Below are 19,361 nucleotides of genomic sequence, written 5' to 3'. Positions count from 1 at the left end.
AAAAAAAAAAAAAACCTTATGTGTTAAGGCCATGATCCACAAAACTTTTTCCAAACATTAAAAAGAGTAGAATTTATCATACACATTGATTGAAACATTAAAAAAAAGAATATAATATATCTAATTCCTTATTCGGTTCGAAAATGGGTAATTTTGTTTGGTTCAACTGTGTTTCTTCTAAATTGAAGTGAACCCAAAAAAGATTTAACAAATTCTGAAATAAAAACCGAATTAATTTATTAGTTCGGTTTGATTTAAATCGATTCTAAACAGTTGGTTTTTTTTTTTTTTTTTTAAATTGACACCCTATGTACAGGAACGGTCCAATCCGGACTGACCCAAGTCGGCTGTTTTTGATTGATGATCCGCATTCACTTTCAGTTCATCTGGACCACTTCCACTTGAGAGAGAGAGAGAGAGAGATACGCCTGTCCTCAATTCCCTTATGCGCCCAGGCCTGGGCAGGGCGGGGAGTCAGAAATGCAGCGATGTGCACGTGCAGACTTAAATCTCAATAGAGCCCTCTGTTAATCTCCTTCCGTCAAAAAGTCAAACCAGCGTGGGTTAGATGTCTATCTGTCAGACACGTGGAGAGTGTCGGTTCATCGGTACTTGGGTCCAACGGTATCTACAAAATACATGCGGCGTGGCCAGTTTTGAGCGCCAGAGCTTTGTCCTTTCACTCCTTTGTCCCCAAAGAGGCTCAAACGGGTGAATGATAGATGACGTGGCTTTTTTCTATGGAGGATGATGTGGACTGTTGGTTGCTGCCAAGTCAGCATCAACAATTACTATTAACTCAACCCTCAACTTGTGAATTTGTGGGTCCCATATATATACTGCCAAAGTTCACCGTTTAATGGGCGGCTTGGGACTTTCCTTCACTATGGGCTTGACCAGATGGGAATCTGACTTGGTGAGCCAGGTGGGCCCACCAATGTCGTCACCTGGACTGGGAGTCACTGGACTAATGGACCAACTAGATTTCATGTATATCTCTACCAAAGGAAAGGACTTACAGATACATTGACATTAATTATACCATCACAATTGTTTGCAAAATTATTCTCCGCAGTCAGTGCGGCTCAACTGTGAGATAAGTATTAGATGACTGAGATGACCTTGGAACATATATCCAAATGATCTTGGTCATTCGATGCTCATTATATGGTTGCACTCACTACAAGAGGATAATCGTCTCAATTATTTGGGTATTTTTGTATTTTCAAATGTGAAATCCATCTTCAACATTTACATTGTATACTTTTTCAACCTTCTTGGAGCCATTAGGTTTGCTATGAATATCTATTTTCTTTCCTTTATTTTCCATTGATGGAAATTCCATTGAACCATTCTCTCTCTCATATAAAAATCAGATAAGGATGGAAAACGTGAAACATCAAAGCATTCAAGTTCTATATTATTTAGAACCAAGTTTTTCTATATCTAATCTTTTAATCCATAGGAGTCAATGATAATATTCATTATTTTCAAGAATCCAATTAGATCATCAAATCATCATGGTTAAAGAGATTTTTTTTTTGACCTTTTTTTTTTCTGGTGAAATTTTCTTTTCACCTTATGTGAAGGAAAACTTTCACTTATTATTTAACATTTTTTTTTTTTACTTGTTTTCAAACACTTGTAATAAGAGATATCAAGTTAACACCAAGGCTTAACAATGATTAATTATATATTTTTCTATGCTTAATGTATGAGGATTTGCTTATCAATCTATATTTTCCCTCTCATATCAAAAAGAAAAATGTTTGTATTGTTTCATATTTATGCTAATTCTCTAGTTTATTAAAACTAATAAATTAAGAGTATCTAAAGAGTTAGAAGTATCTATTATAAAAATTATCATTGATTCGTATTTTTTATTTGAATTGATATAATTAATTAATATATCTCCCGAGCCACAAACTTGTGATAGAAATGACATTAAAGATGTACATTCTTCTTGTAAAGGTTATAGCTTCTTCCATGCTTTCATTAATTGATTTTATTTGTTTCATGGCCAATCAGATTATCTTAAGAGGTAAATCACATTTCACACTATTAGAACTCATATTTAAATGATATTTTAAGAGTGATGTAACCTTTTGTGAACACTGAAATATTAATATATGAGTTGACAGATTAACATCTCTTCTTACATCATATTTTATGAAAGTAAGCCACTTAATGTCCACTAATTAAGGATTGCTTTCCTCAATGGACATCTTGATTTCTATTATAAATTAATTTATGAAACACTTTTTCGGCCAATCGAAAAAGTTAAAGCATTCATCTCGATAAATCCACCAATGAGATTAGTTGCTAAAATAGAGGTTAACCAGAATCCAAGTAATGTTTCTATGGTTCATCTGCTTTTTTAGACTGGAGGGTTCTATGGAATAAGAACCGCATCCATTAATCCTTTTAATCCATCTTCATTAATTTTTCTTGATAGAAATATCCACTAGCTCCATTTGTTTCTATGTAAAATGATAGAAAATGAATATTTTTCTATAAAAGTAGAAAATTTTTACATAGAGAAAAAAAAAATTCATGTAAAATATCATTTACACGAAAATTTTTACAACAAAAACAAACGGAGATATCGAAGAGATGACACTCTAGAAGCATATAAACCTAACTAATCAAGAAACCAAATCCAACTTTCCCTTGTTCATCATGTAGTCCTCAATGAACCACAGCTTAATGCACCCAAACTGATTCTTAATGAGGAAAAAAAAGTAGTCTTGAGCCACTACTTATGACTAAGGACTGTCATGAATAGGGTTAGTGCAATAAAACAGATTATTTTCATATATAGAAGACAATATAACCAATCAATGTCACAAATTCATTGAATTAATGTTGAATCAAATCTAGGGTACTTAAATTCTTTAATTAATCCTAGAGACACAGCTAAAAAATGAGTACGAAACGAATCAAATTTTTGACTCAGTAATTAACTTACTAACCCATAATTAAGCTGCTTGTCTGCCGAAAGGAAGATATAAAATATTCCCTATTCTAGGTATTTTCCAGGGTCTTTAGGCTTTATGGTTCACTCATTGTTGAACCCTCAAAGTAAGACACAACTATCTCAAAGAATAATGTCTTCCTCAATACTGATTCTAAATAGTTAGGGGAAAATCTTCTTTTAGTCAAAGGTATATCATCTGTCACAACTCATAATTACTATACAAGTATATAGTATGTATATATGGGTTTCTATTAAGTAAACAAAGCCATATGGAATTTGTTCTTTCTTTAAGAATCCATAGAGAATCTGAAACTATATAAAGAAACTTATTTCATCACCATAGTATATGCCTTTATCCTCACTAGTTCACAATAGCAAAAGAACTAATATTTAAGGACAACATTCCTCAACTTACAAGATTCCATCCAAGGTTTAGGAGAGGACTTAAGATTGAAATGTATAGGAGACTAGATAGATTTAAAAAGAAAAAGAAAAAGAAAAAGAAAAAGAAAAAAAAAAGGGGGGGGGGGGCAACTAGAAGTCTATAATATAATAATGGGTGGAAGGCCCATAATTTCCTACAAACTTAAAGCTTGAGGAAGGAGAAGGGAGGAGGGTTGAGGGACCACTTAATTAAATAATTAAGTGGATATATGCACATTAAGCTTTGACAATGCCTTTGGGCATCCCTTACGTGGATTAATTATTATTAACTCAAAGCATAATCAAGTTGCAAATTACTTTATATTAATGAAATGTGAATAGTGGAGATGCAATGTCTCGCTAGCAAAGACAAACATGTGGTTGACACCTACTCCACTGTCGTCTTCCTCCTTCTTTTTTCTCTCAATTGCATTAGGTTGTACGTACCAATGAGCCCTCTTAAGTTTAATGAGAGAGTCCTTTAATTTAAATTTTTGTTGATTGTAACTTCATCCCTTCATTATCTTTTTTTATTATAAAAAATGGGAGAGGGTTCTCAATGGTTCTCAATGCTGGCGGTGTTGGGAACCCATCAGTAAGGGGGACGGCCGACGGTTCGTTAATAGGGGGACAGCGAGGAGAGAGTGTCAACAGAAAAAGAAAGAGAAGTGTGTTGGCAAATCTTCCACCGCGAGTTCAGAGAACCTTTCCTCATTAAATATATAAGTTAATTAATATGTGGACGACAATGGGAGAAAATGATTATATGATTCCATTAGTGTTTAGTGAGTGTTAGTCATAGTATGGGATATATAGGGTTCTTGTCATGTGCTTGCCTTATTTCTCTTACAATGACATATGAGGGATGTCTTCAACCTTCAATTTTAAAAGATTAAGAGCCACTAGCTTGAAAAATTGGAGTCATATTTTGCTGAGATGTTAGGAGCTATAGACTTATAATCCTATATCAGTTGTCCGAGATGTATCTTCATATATAATTGGTTATCTCCACCTAATAGCTTTAGGATTTTGAGTTGGACCCTCCAACATAATATCAAAGCAAGGTTTATTTGTTGTCATCCCTTACTTGTTTCTCCACATGTAGAGCCAAGTATGCTGAAACTACATGTAAGAAGGATTTTTTTCTTTTTTGAGTTGTTGAAAATTATAGTGTTAGTCCTGCATTGGTTATCTAGGACTTTAGATATGTCTACAAATACCATTGGTCTATCTAAAATGTTTTTAGATTGGACCCTCATTAGTTGGGCTACTACAAGTGGCTATAGCTACTGGGCTGAGATGGGCTGGAATGGGCTATAATCTCTAATGTTGGATCAGAATCGCATACATAGACAAGACACAAAACTTCAGTTTTCTCGAGAGAACATAAATAAGAGACCCAAGTACAAAAGTACAACAGGCCGAGGCCCCAACCCATTATATACCGTTTCACCTCGAGTCACCAACTCGGTCTGAGTCCAATGCCGATTTGTGATGCACATCGCAAAGAGAGATCTCTTCCAGGACCCCATTCACGTGCTGGGCCGCCACGTTGGCGGTGGTGGATGAGACCATGGCCCGTGGAGAACAAAAAATCACATGAGCGTGTATCCAAGTGAGGAGAGCATGCGTGTAGGTCCCACGTTCACGTGATGTTGTCTCTGGAGCATTCTAGTGGGGTCCAAGGTCACGTGGGATGTTCCTCTTAATTCTTATATCCCATTTCTTAAGTCTGCTTTATTTTTATTATTTCTGACATCGCGAGTGATGAGCGATGTGTGAGGAACCTCTTGGGCGGTTGAATTACCAGATTAGTTTGTGTTTAGCATTTACAGTCTACAACATACAACAACTGCCGTCTTAGCTCAGCTGGTAGAGCGCGTGGCTTTTAACCACGTGGTCGTGGGTTCGATTCCCACAGACGGCGTCATCTCTAAGACTAATTTCTTTTTCTTTTACGGATCTGCAGTAGTCATTTTGATATGCCCTTCATGTCTGAGAGGAGGATCAAATAAAGGATTTTGGAAGAAAGAAAAGAAGTTGAACCCACACTGAATGAACAATCAATGAGATGAGAAGACAGCATATGATCGGCTTGATGGATGGATTAGGAGAATTTGGCTTCAACTGCATGAGCTTACTCTCTATTTGATCTATATAAATTGAGGTATGACGTCAGGTTTATAAACGAAAGGTCACTCAACAGCTATCACCCACGGACACAGGATCAGAGGTAAAAAAGACTCAATCAGGATGAAGTAAATCACACCCAGTCAATCATAAAGAGCTCACTCATAGATCACTCCCCAAAAGGAAAGGGAAGGAAGTTCAAGTTAAAGTTCAGAACCGAGCAAATTCAGGTGCATAGGCGCCTCAGAATCCGATTGAAGAAGCACTACCGAGTCTTGTAGGGTATTTAATAAATGATTTACCAGTTCTGGTTTGATTTTGACACCTTTAATTTAAGACTAGTTTCCCAAAGGGTATTTCAGATCATAAACAATTGAGCATGAGTATTAATGAGGAACCCAAAACCCAATCATAACCATCATATCCAATGAAATATAACCAATCGCTGACTTGCACAGACACGTATCAAGACAGTAGACGGGGCAATTATAATGTATTCATTGGATCAAGGTTCTAGGAATCAGTATCAGTATTGGTATCAGCCATAACTGAACAATACCAATGTGGAATATTTGATGAAAAAAGTAGTGTTTAATTCAGTATCGAACCAGCCAATCCGTACCCATATCGATGAGATACAGTTTCGCCAGAAACCTATACCTGTCCCGTTACTGTGAACTAAATCCCTGCATTGGATTTCTCACCAAATGTGCTTACATTGAGATACCAAGACTAAGAGTAGGTAGATATGCAGAGTCCGGTAAAATCAAACCATTCAAAGTGCAGAAATAAGGGAAACAGTATATTTTCACATTAAGGAGTAGAAATGTACAACTGAGTTCAAATTTTATGTCAAAGCATACTCCCATCACTGCAATATATTTTTGGAAGAATTTGCTCTATTCTACTTCTTCCTCACTGTAATGCCATCAGTACTAGATATTACATTCCCTTGCATAAGATAACTGAAAAGTGGGAACAGATTTCAAAAAAATTTAAGTGGTGTTTATTGAACTAACTCACCCACCACACAGCCTGTGTGATGGCTTAGCATGTAAAACAAAGCACAACAAATGAGCTACACCATTACAACTGCTTACAGTCAGTAGCCAGTGACAGAACCGTAATGCTCCATACAAACAGCAAAGCATTTTTTATTGTCAAAATGTCCATAAATTAAGCTGCGGTGACACGTAGGGAGTATGGAACTCAAGATCTAGAGCTACATTTTGCTTGTGATGGCTGAGGTCAGACATGAAGCACAGCAAAGATGCTTCATCTCACTAAAGCTGATAAGAAAATGAACCAACTAATTGAACAGCTTAGAAGTAAATTTCCTTCAGTCACCAACTTGAGAGAATCACAGCTGGAATCATCAGTAAACACAATATAACATATTTAGCATCGGGATGTAGAGAATGAAAGCCATAAAGTAGTGTCCTTCAAAAGTGCCCAAATTTCAAATTGTTCATTGCTTCCATCAAAAGAATCAAGGAGAACAGAACCTGATTTAAAGAGATCCCCAAGGAATTATGGTGGAGAAAACTATGATTTAGGACTAAACAGTCGCAAAAAAGAAATATTATCTCATGGGAAAAATATGTAAACCTATGTTAAACATCCCTAATGGATCCAACCATGATACAATAACCTTACTGATATGCAGGCCAACAGAAATAGAAGAGTTCAGTTGAAAACTAAAAAAAAAAAAATCTTTGGGTTGCAATCACTCTGAGTCATATTTGATTATTTCCTATTTTTAAATCCTGGGAAGGGGGCAAACACAATGCTGACAATAAATTGGGCATAAAGTTGGTAAAAGATAGCATAGAGATGGTCATCATCTGGCTCACGTATAATATTCCAGCTTCTCTGATCCTTAAAAACTCATTTGGGATGGCAACCATCAAAGACCGTTCAGCAAAATGAATATTAAAAATCAAGGAGGTGGAGGAAACCTTTACCTAAAAATAATGCAATAAACATGTAATTGCTTAACTATATAACAGCATTCCATAATTTTATGAAATAACCTTGGTTTATTAATTATATCATCAGTTGAATAATTTCATTTCTAAGGACGCCCTTGTGCATTGAAATGCCCAATAATATTACAATTAGAGAGACCGTTTTAAGCCATTTATGCATATCTCCATAAGACCCTAAGATCAAGTTCCTTAAAATATTGTTGAAGCCAGTCTATGGTCGAGAGGTGATAACACGGATGGTGAAATGCTTCCCCATCAAGCACCATAATAGATAGAACTCGTGGAGATTGTACACATAGATATTGATACCCAACTACTTAAAACCCCAAACCAGCTTTTGAAAGTGGATTTTCACCCATATATATATATTTATTTATTTATTTATTTTCAATTATGATTATGTCAAACATGAGCGGTCTCATATACCCCCCAAATTTATTTTTTTTAATTAACTTTCACTATTATTAAATGAATTTGCAGGACCAATACAAAAGGCAAAAACATTAACTCAACAAAAATCACAAATCAATCTTTTCATAGTCCAGTGAAGTACAAATCAAGCCATAAGATTTCTTTTCTCTATTTGTTCCCTTATAAAATCCAAAAGCTATGGAGCAATGAAATAAAAGTAACAAATTTTCTATGTTGAGTTATAAACTGACATTGGACAAAAAAAAAAAAACAAAGGGAAATATAAAGAAAGAAGAAATGGGTGCAACCTGGCAACTCAAGCAGCTAGAAGAATTTTTGAAATCATGTTTACAGGGGCATTTAGAAATCAGCCAGGGGTTTTACTAGTAGAGCATACAATTGTTAAAAGTTAACACCAAAAGGGAGTACTTAAAATGGGTGAACTGTGGACTTGGTGCAGAAATGGAAACACAGTTTCATTTTCTGATGTTTCCAAGATGACTATGTTCTACACTGAACAACACTCCAGGATTAATGGGAATAAAAGACTAGTACCATAGTCTATAAAAAATGTATTATAACGCATCATGTTTATTAATCTTGAACACTGCAAAAAAGTTAATTTCACTGAAAGGAAAGAAAACAGAACAGAACCCCACGAACAGGAAAGAATACAACTGCAGGAACCCGCAATACAAAGACGGTTATCACTGATGGTACTTCATTGAGCTCTAAAAATTGTGTGGCTAAGGATTATTAAAGAAGATTCTTCACCACGTTGACTACTTTCCAAATATTCGTACTTATCCCTATTTGCTTCTTCCAGCAGGACAAGACAACATGGAAGGAAAAGCATTAAGAAGATCATACCACACTATGTAATTTTATGGTTCATCTAACCATTCATAAATCATGATGTTCATAGGGTGAAAGAAGTAATCTAACTAGCCCAGAGGGAAGGAAAGAATGTCTGATATGCTTTCTTGGTGACATGGCAATGAGTTAGGGTGGTGATCCATTATCACCCAAATATACTTATATGAGAAGCATAAATTGAACATTAAACATTTACCACTAGGTCCTTAAAAAGAAGGCAAACTTGTTTGAATATGCAGAATCTCCACATAAAGTCAGTAGAAAATGCCACCTCAGACCAGGCATGAAGTAAGAGCAGATTGTCCCCCCCAATCCCCCTTTTCTCTCTTGGAGGACCTAAGTGCAGTCTCCACACTTGCCTATCCCCAGCTTTTGGAACTCTGTTGAAGCTGTCCAACTTTGTCCAATATTGCACTGATTCTACCTTTCAATCATTAACATGCCTACAAGAACTTGGAGGCAAAAACAATGTGCCCATGGGGCTCATAGCAACTCCAGACTAATGCCCCTTCAAACAATGCAAAGCCGTGAAGAGATACAAACTTTGACCGATTTTCCACACTTGAAAATCCTGCCAAAAATTTGACCCCCTCAAACAAATGAAATTGTTGAAGTCAATAATTATCTGATTACCCTCCCACATAATCCCATAGGTGATTATTTCCGGTATGCACTGACCAAGATTATTTGCACCACTTCAGATCAGCTACAGCACTACGTAAATCATGTTCCCTCATCCCACTCTATTTAAAGCCATATCTTCTGTTGACTCTAAAGCTGTCATGACTTTCTTCATTGCTTCAACCAAGGCCATTTTCGGCCACATTTTTCCTACATTGGCAACTTGCACCATACCACCCTCATTTGTGTGTTAGTTGGTCTTTATTGTGCAATTCTTGCCATTGAACCAACTTCCTTAAAGCTTGCCATGGTCCTTCCCAAATCAGCACAAGCATTTACCCTCACCAAAGCAAACCCACATAGCTTGCTATCTATATTGTTGCTTTACAAAGCAAGCGAAGACAATTATAATCTCCAAAGAAAATCTTGCATCAATGAGAGATCAGTTCCTAATCCAGCGAATATTGGATATCTCATTCAACTTAACTCAGCCTAATCCCAACTAAATGGGATCAGCTACACTATTTCACATTCAACTCTATCTAGAACCATACTTCTTGTCAACCTTAGGTCATGGCGTCATGCACATATTTTCTCACCACTACTCCCAAAGTTGCTTCTTTGGAATATATAGGTATTTTTTGCAATTTGCGTTCGGCGTCAATCTTACTAGTCTGGTCCTCTAATTCCGTCTTGAATTTATTTATTGATGTCTTGATTGAAGAATTTTAAGGGTCAACTCAGCTTCTTAAACAACCTCCCCCTTTTACAAGTTTTTACATTGCATAAGTATATTAAAGCTCTTCCTTCAAGTACCCAAAACAAAAGGAACAAAACGATCTTTTAGACATCGAGAATTAAATTTTTTTTTGACAATAATCAACTTTTGCTTCCAGGTGAGATTTGTAACAGTTTATTCATTGTTTCTTGCACGTATGAGCAATCAATGGATGTATGTTCCATACATTCCAGATGTCACTGGTGCAATTTTTCCCATTTATAGGAGACCTTACTATCCTCTATCCCATTTATAATTATTTTCCATAGAAATAGAAAATCATTTCCAATAATTGCTTCTGGTTGTTATCATCATTCCTTTTTCAAACAGGTAAGAACAGAAGATAGTCTTGAGCCACCAATATACAGCACCTGAAGGTTTTCATCACTTGTAATTTTTCATCAGTCCAATTAAGTATTAAGGCCAATCATGGATACTTATATAGAACTCACATATCACTCTTCTCTGTTTCATTTTGAAAATTGACTTGTAATTGGGGGTTGGTGAAGGGGAGATTTGTAAAACTTTTCCCTTCAGAATCGTGTAAAGCAATGTTTACATTCCACAAATAGAGCCACTGCATGAAATCTGAAATTATTTTTCCTTCCTTCCCCATCACTTGTGTTCAGAGCCCAGTTCCTACCTCCTACAACCCATGAGAGGAACCCTTCTCACATTCTCACATTAAATACGAACAACTGCCATGTGACATATCGGATCAGGCCATAGGTGATGCATCCAGCTAACCCAGATTCTAGATAAGGAATAAAAAATTAGATCGGCTGCTCCACAGGCCCAAATTTAAAATATTTTCCTGATAGAATCAGGGTTGAAAAGGCTTGGAAGAAAGAAAGAAGAAAGAGAAGAGATAGGAACTGGTCTGGGACTGAACAGTAAAGAAGAAAGAGAAGAGAGGAGAAGAGGGGATAGGGAGGGGGAGAAAGAGGAAGCCTTCTCTTGGCTACCAACTCAAATCCAAACTTGGTATTCTATTCATTCATTCAATCGAATAAAATAGAAGTCAAAATGTTATAAGCCTTCCAATCAATGGCTGCAGTGATAGAGTTACTACTTGACTCAAACAAGTAACTAAAAAAAGAAGCAAATCTCCCTCTTGAACCACAAACTAGGCCCCACAAACTGGATAAACCTTATCTGTGGATCTTGTGAACCAGATCTGAACCAAAGAACTGGTAACAATCATGAATCGCATCCTGATCTAGTTAAAAAAAAAAAAAAAAACTGACCCAAATTGAACCATTGAACCACAGAGTTTTTTTACTTTTTCTTTTTAACTAAGATCGGCATCACTAGATCCCCTGCTCGCATATCAATTTTCAGCCTTGTTAGAGTTTGCCACGTGGAAAAACATATCTTTGAAAATCCAGGGGCTATAAGCAAGTGTACAATAGTGGTTGGAGTACCATACGTGTGTATGGGCATACATGAGGATGAATTCCAATACACTAGAGGGTATTTAATTGAATTATACTCTAAATTTGACATGTGGCTAATTTAGACCATGACCTATCTATCCAATGGTTGGAATTTCCATTCAACAGTCCATGCAGCCAAAGAATAGTTAGTATGTGGCAATGGGTTCCAACCAAGGGCGTGTAAGAACCATTTTCCTTTTGGATATGTTTGTAGCCTGTATAGGCAAACTTTTTTCCTTCGTATTGTTTAAGTTTCTTCTTAAATTAGGACTCATGAGCTCCTATTCAACTTGAATACCATTGTGTTAATAGTGTTTCTACTTTCTTTAAACAACAAATTTATATGATCAGCTAGTTAAGTGTTGTTAGTGTTGAAGCACCCACAAAAAGAGAGAGCTAGGTAAGACGTTGCCCTACCTATTAATATTATTTCATGATTTCTCTTATCTTCAAATGTAAAAATATTTTGCATCCAACTCCAGAGTTCAAACTTGTTGGGTGGTTGGGCCAAGTTGGGTCCAAACCCATGTGAAGTCAAGTGTCAATGAGTTGGCACAAACTACCATGGTATTAATGGTTTTTGTAGCCATCCAAGGTGTCACTTTTGGGAAGTGTCTGTAGTGGAGTTTTTCTTCCAAGAAAATAAATGAGAAAAAATAATTAGTGGGTTTTCTTCACCAAGGAGGGAGAAAGTGACACGGTTTGAGAAGATAATAGTTTTTTTTTTGCTTGTGAAGCAAAGGAGAAGGTGTTCTTGAAGCTCTTGGAGAAGAATTAAAGAATTTTGCAAGAAGTTTACACTCACGTTTGGGTCACATTCTTGAGGCTGTTTTTTACAACATTTCATGTTCTTGTTCAGCCCGGTAACCGAAGTTGCATATTTCCTTGTTCGGATGGGTTATCCAAGCTTTGGGAGAAATTATTGGTGGCTTTTAGATATGATTTGGCAGCATCTTCTTGATGTAGGAGGTAACCTTGTAATATCTTCAAGTGTTTGTTGTTCTTTCTCGATCTTGTTATGTATCTCAAGTTTTGGGCATAAACTTGATAGGTGAAATATTCTAATCCTTTGTTTGTTTTTAAAGGATTGCTCTTGGAGTTCCCCGTGGTTTTTTATCCTTCACCTTGAAGGGTTTTCCACGTTAAATTTGGTGTTTGATTGGCTTGTGTTTGTTTCGTTTCCATTCCTTTTGTTTTTGTTTTCTATTCACTTCCTTGACTCGCACAAGTGGAAAGGTTATTCCGCATCTCTTCCCAACAAGATTGATGAAAGACAAATAGCAATGGAGACAATTACCTACCATGCAATATGCACGAATCATTCTTTTCCTTTCTCTTTAATACAAGGAATCACCCACCCTCCTAATCTGAGGCAGAATTTGACCCCAGTTCTCTGCTATCAACACTCAACAACAGGAGTGGCACCTCAATACACTAAAAACTATTTTTGTTACAAGCACAAACAACCTAAAAACCACTAATGTAAATCATAATTCATTATAAATAAATAAAATAAAATAAAATAAAAAACTAACGGATAAGTATATCATCGGTGGGATAAAAGATCAATTCAATTCCACAATTAATGCAGCAAAAACCAACTCACTGATTAGTAACTTGAGCTAAGTTAATCGTCCAATTTCTTGGTTGGGTTCTTCTTCCCATATATCAAGCCAGTTTCCTGCCATAATTTGGGAGGGAGAACAAAAGGAGGCGTATCAATTTCCCGAATATCACATATCAAACAATAGTTTGGTTGGATAAAGAGAGATTTAAAAAAATAAAAATAACCTGAGGATCAGGAACAGGTTTTCTTTTTTCAACGTAACGATAAGTATCCGAAGCTGCAGCCAGAGCGGCCCTTTCCTGAAACCAAATTAATGAATAAATAAATTACAAAATTCAAATTCGCAATCACTCAAGAACGAAGGAATCGACAGAAGACACCATTGAATTATATGGAAAATCAAGCAACCTCTTGTTCCCTTTTGAGATCTTGAGAAGGTTTGACCCAAAGAAAGTAGGCTATGGTTCCCGCGACAGCCCATGAAGCGAGATTGGTTCCTCCTCTCAGACCTCCCATCGAGTTACCAATAAAAGATCTGACGTTTCCGAAAGTCCTCCTCCAACTGCTCGTCATTGCAGTGAAACTCAGAAATTCTTTGCCGATTTCGAGGGTTTTTCCCTGTATCGGTTTCCTATTTTCTTGATCTCTTCTATCCTCTCCTCATCAAACTTCGAAGAATGGGACTTCCACAGTTCTAAGCCACCGGACCAAATGTCCAATTATCCTATCAGCTAACTGCCAACACCCCAAGGCCGCAAGCTACAAGCCCCAAGCCCCAAGCCCCAAGTCCCTAATCCCTAACCCCTAACCCCTAACCCCTAACCCCTAACCGCCAACACCCCAGCCCATAGGTTCCCAGCCCTGACCGCCACGCGCCAACAGAAAGATTCATTCCACTGGAGTCTATGGTATTAAATAGGATATCGGTATCGGCTCAAACTTTATTATAGTAAAAAATTTACTTGAACGTGATCTGTTAAACTACAACAATTTAGGATCCCTACTAAAAAAACAATATAAGAGGAAAAATTACATGATTACTCATTTTTAATTTTTTTTATTAATTTATTAATCTAAAGTTTCAATTAACAAAAAAAATCCAAAATCAAGTTTAGGTTAGCAAAATTATTCACCTAATGTTTTAGTTAACAAAAATATCTAAAATTATGTTTAGATTTACAAAACTATCTACTCATAGTTTCAGTTAATAAAAATACCCAAAATCAAGTTTGGGTTTAAAGACCTACCCAAAATAGTGATTCTCTTTCATCTTTTACATACAATCACCGGAACCTACCCAAAAGAGTGATTCTCCTTCATCTTTTACATACAATTATGTATTTTTGTTAAATGAGACTTTGTGTGTGTAGTTTTGTAAATCCAAACATGATTTTTGGTATTTTTGTTAATAGAAACTTTAAGTAGATAGTTTTATAAAAAGAAGCCCTAAAGTGGGTAATCATGTAATTCTTTCAAAAAAAAAAAAAAAAACCATTAGTAATAATGTTTTGATGATTAAGGCAAGAGATTGTTGCCTAGTCGTGTGGCCAAAACAATGAGAGTGCATGCAAGATTATCAATTTAAATGACTTTTTTACTTTTCATAGAGGGTAGGGTAGTAATTTCATATGCCCTTGCGTCTAGACGTAAAGGTCACACAATCATGCACTTTTCTTTTTCCCTTATAATTATTAGGTATTGAGTTCCATGATTAACTGTATAGCATACATTAGCACTTCCTTGTTTCGATTTTTCTCCTCTCACCAATGAAATGAGATAGAGAGACATTAGCATGCACTATATAGCCTAGAAAATTTCTTTCTTTCTAATAATAATATTTATATTTTAAACCGATAAAGAATTTTGCTTCACCGGTAGAAAATGAAGATCTTCTTTAAACATGGGTGAATTGACCTCATGATTGGATTATTGAAAATTGATCCACTAGTAAGCCACTTCTTTAAATTTGGTATTGTATTTAATTGTTTTGACCGCCACCTATGGCTTTCCCTTTCGCTTTTAAAATTGTGCTAATTCAGTTCACTTCTTAGACTTTATAAATCTTTTATTTTTAAACCTCTATGATATATAGGCAGTATCAATTTAGATAGGGAAATTATCTGATACCACCCCTAAAATTAAAAATAACTTAGAATAACACTAAAAAATAAAAATAATATCCATCGCACCCCTAAATTGTAATATCGTTACCTGAAAAGGTAAAATTTTTTTACCCTTCTACTTAACCTTTTAAAGAACCCATTTTTTACCATTGGAAACCGTTGCATACTCCCACCACCAGCTTAGCCGCGATCCTAGCTGGGATGATTGGATTTCAAATTGGTGTCCAGCATTGGATGGCGGCGGAGTTGGAGGTGGTGAGAGGACTCTCGTGGTAATGGTACAACATAGACTCGGACAGTTGACCTAATTGCTCTATCGCCTCCATGGCTTCACCGACTAGAACCGCCGAGCAACACAGAGATCAAAAACCAGAAAACAAATTAACACGTTATAGGATTCAGATTTCTGAATTCATCAAGATTGAACCACTGAAACAAAAGTTCAAAATCAGATCGAAAAACCAGAAAACGAATTAACAAAGTATAGTACCCAAGATCAAATTCTGGTCGCCGTGGTGAACGAGGTAGAGATACAAATTCAGATCCATCATCTTGTTTTGAACTTAGTATTCCCCATCAGCCATTACCAAGTCAAACCCAAAAAATCCAAATACCCAAATCTTCCCTTTGTTCCTTCTGTCTTTAATTTTTCAAAATCCATAAACTCGATCCCTCTTACTGCATCAAAGCAGATGATCGGCATCTGGCTTTCCTCGTCAAGCCAAGCAAACACCAATTCAATGATTTTGATGATTTTAAAACCACGACCAAAAACCACAGCTGGATTCAATCTCCAAAGCTTAGAATATGAAATTTGATTTATGGGATTACTTTTTGCTAGATTCACCTTTGTGTTGCAATAAAGTACCTGAAATTTCAGGTTAAATCGAGATCAAGTGAATTATCTCAATCTGGTTCCACTGCCCCAGGGGCAAGGTCGAAAGTTATGACCTGATGTTTTTCCCCCTTAATTTCCCCCTCCTTTCTTTCTTCTCTGTTAAAGAAGTGTTAATCGATTTCGTTTCTTTAATATTCTTCTTCTTCCTCTTATTATTTCCCTTTTTCCTCTTGATTTCTTCTTCTTCTTCTGTGGCAGCCTGTTGCTTTTCTTTTCTTTTCCCCCCTTTGTTACCTCCTGTGTATTATCCATGCAGTTTTAACAGAGAGTGTTGATGATTCATGGACTGGTGATATATTTGGAGCTGCATATGACAAAATTGTGATTTTTACAATTTAAGCAGCAGTTCTTTACCGGTGTAGATAGAAACGATTGAGTAGACGACAGCAGAGGTGGAGAGGTGGAGAGAAGGACGACGAGATAAGTCGCCTTGAAGAGCCAATAAGCGACTCATTCCGATGAGATTCGATCGCTAAGGCGTTGGTAGGTGGGCGTACTTGAGCAAGTGAAGTCTAGGGCTTCTTGGTTTTGGACGAGTTTCGACATGATGAACTCTGAGATTTGGATGTTAGCTAGGAAGATGAAGGTGAGTGGGAGGATTAAGGCCAAGGACATTATGGTAACTTTACATATCCAAGAGGGTAGTTTGGCCATTTAGACAATAAAACACTGATGACATCATCAATTAATGCCTTAAATGCCGAATGGGTTTTTTAGATATAATCTTGTGAAAGTGAGGAGAGCGAAAGCATGGGGAGTGAACAGGATTAGATACCTTGGTAGTCCATGCCGTAAACGATGAGTGTTCGCCCTTGGTCTATGCGGATCAGGGGCCCAGCTAACGTGTGAAACACTCCACCTGGGGAGTACGATCGCAAGACCGAAACTCAAAGGAATTGACGGGGGTCTGCACAAGCGGTGGAGCATGTGGTTTAATTCGATACAACGCGCAAAACCTTACCAACCCTTGACATATGAACAACAAAACCTGTCCTTAACGGGATGGTACTGACTTTCATACATGTGCTGCATGGCTGTCGTCAGCTCGTGTCGTGAGATGTTTGGTCAAGTCTGCTAGACATTATTTTCATTTTTTTAGTATTACTCCAAGTTATTTTCAATTTTAGGGGTGATACCAGGTAATTTCCCATTTGGATATAAAATGTCTATATAGAAGATGATGTGGACAACTTTGAATGGGCCGGGTCTACCAAGGTGCATATGGCCGGCCCATTGGGTGTCTCGGTGATACAAATAAAGAAAAGACGAAGTACTAGGTCTTGGCCCATCAGGGTACAAATAGGGGTGTTGGATGCAACTGGGTCGGGCCCCCAAGCTGTACAGAGCCCATAACACTTGGGCCCAGCCTAAGGTGTGAAGCCTGGCTCGGACTCAAAGCTTGCACATGTTGGTCAGAGATGAACCCAGTCGGTTTCAACTCAGGCCAGACCGGGAGCGAGAGCCTGAGCTTAAATGGGACAGGCCTGAGTTTTGTATGTTTTAATTTTCACCTGAGAGCGGGTTACATATATATGACCTACATATTGAGACACAAGCCCAGCCCAAGCCAAGAACTTTTGGTTGGGCTTCGGGAAAGCTCAGGTTTTTGGGTCCCAATTTGCACCTCTTGCATTGTGGCCCATCCCAAGTTTATACACAAGAAGGAAACACAAACTCTATCCTTCTTGACCATGTGGACCCCCTTGTATATGTATTATGAGATAACCATTTACGTCAGTCTCTCTCCCTCTCTTTTAGTAATGACCTCAATGCCCCTTCCATCCGGGGTTGGTTAAGCTGCTAGCCCTAGGAGATCTAGCAGCATGCCGAGTCCTTTCCCTTTGAAAATATGTGAATCTCAAGATACTCGTCTGTGTTCTTATTGACTTGAGAATTGAGCTGCCTTGTGGGAAGGGGACCGCTCCAATTTTTTTTTTGCCCATAAAGTTACAGGGCCTACAGGCATGGGAAGGAAGAAAGTAGATAGTAAAGAGTAGAGAGTGAGAGACTCTTCCAGACTACTACAGGCTAGTTCTAGAACGATTAGGAATAATAAAACCCTTAATGCACTTTTTCTTTTCTAGTAGAACCCTTTAAGCATTTTTAGGTTGTAAAAAGAAAAAGGAGGTAGTGTGATTGCAGCACAATGTCTTATCTAACTTAAAATTAATGAACAATTAAGGTCCATCATTCTCTATCTATTCATAAAATTTCAGTTCAATTATGATTTAAATAATTAACATTGGTACTGATATCGATGACGATTGATACCAATATAAATCGATCTATATTGAACAGTTAAATTGTGAATTTAAAAAAAAAATATATATATATATATATATATATATAATTTTTAAATCATTTGACTCTTTGTATATAAAATAAAAATATTGGTTAGGTATTGGTATTGATAATAATTGATAGTGATATGGTCAATTCCATACCAATTACTTAAACCATGAGCCTAATGTAACTTAAAAGAATTGATTAAAAAAGTCTATTACACGGCAATTTATACTTCTCTCTTTTGGTCTCTCCTCTCTTGTTATTGTTTCGTTATCTCCTATTAGTTTGATGTGTAAGATATCAACATAAATGAGCAAACATATATCTCTTCCTCTAAAAAAAATATAAAATGATAAGAATTAAAAACCTTGGACTGAAAGTACATCCCACCACATTTTTTACTAATAAAAGGAAAAATTAAGATGAAGCAAGAAAAAAGTGAAAAGAATTCAAGAAACCTACAAATAACCATGAAATCCATCTTAGGTGTCTTTCCAGATACAAACTGAAAATAAATATAAATATAATAGAAAAGATACTTAGATAAACATATCACAATTTGGGTACAGAGAGAAACCAAAGCTTTTGAGTTCTGAGGTCCTCTCTCATGATTCCTACAAGGTTCCAAGGCCTTTGACATAATACAAACACCCAACTGCTCCAAGTGGTACTTGGCATTTTACCATCCTGACTTTATTAGCCTCCCCCTCTCCCCTTCTCATTCTGTACTGTACATATAATCTTCCCCCCCCCCCAACTCTCTGAGTCTCTCCCAATTCTTCCTTCTTTACTGTACATATAATTCTCCTCTCCCCTCCCCTCCCTCCACCCTCTCTTCTGGGTTGGT

At 36.7% G+C, this 19,361-nt stretch overlaps 1 protein-coding gene and 1 non-coding gene across 3 annotated transcripts; one reads left to right on the top strand and one right to left on the bottom strand.

The window, feature by feature from the left end:
* Positions 1-5,254: 5,254 nt before the first annotated feature.
* Positions 5,255-5,327, top strand: TRNAK-UUU. The gene has a single exon. It is a non-coding gene; the product is annotated as a tRNA-Lys (tRNA).
* Positions 5,328-6,319: 992 nt separating this feature from the next.
* LOC122074704 lies at positions 6,320-13,970 on the bottom strand. Of its 2 annotated transcripts, none has more exons than XM_042639651.1 (4): positions 13,616-13,969; positions 13,432-13,506; positions 13,247-13,321; positions 6,320-6,896 (listed from the first exon to the last, which is right to left on the bottom strand). In XM_042639651.1, exons 1-3 carry the CDS (start codon positions 13,778-13,780, stop codon positions 13,268-13,270), a joined length of 294 nt encoding a protein of 97 aa, XP_042495585.1. In that variant the 5' UTR covers positions 13,781-13,969; the 3' UTR covers positions 6,320-6,896; positions 13,247-13,267. The 2 variants fall into 2 exon arrangements, with proteins under 2 accessions (XP_042495585.1, XP_042495586.1); XM_042639652.1 differs by having other exon boundaries at positions 6,821-7,035; positions 13,616-13,970.
* Positions 13,971-19,361: the final 5,391 nt, after the last annotated feature.

This window comes from Macadamia integrifolia, chromosome 3 (genome assembly GCF_013358625.1).
Source record: "Macadamia integrifolia cultivar HAES 741 chromosome 3, SCU_Mint_v3, whole genome shotgun sequence".
NCBI classification, from domain to species: Eukaryota; Viridiplantae; Streptophyta; class Magnoliopsida; order Proteales; family Proteaceae; genus Macadamia; species Macadamia integrifolia.
The sequence above is the reverse complement of the archived record's forward strand: the minus strand, read 5'-3'. Positions and strand labels throughout refer to the sequence as shown.

Coding starts and splice junctions, on each gene's coding strand:
- LOC122074704 (XM_042639652.1), bottom strand. CDS start 13,780: ATGACGAGCAGTTGGAGGAGGACTTTCGGAAACGTCAGATCTTTTATT. Junction 13,507..13,615: donor ATCTCAAAAGGGAACAAGAG/GTTGCTTGATTT, acceptor ATTTGGTTTCAG/GAAAGGGCCGCTCTGGCTGC. Junction 13,322..13,431: donor AACCTGTTCCTGATCCTCAG/GTTATTTTTATT, acceptor AAATTATGGCAG/GAAACTGGCTTGATATATGG.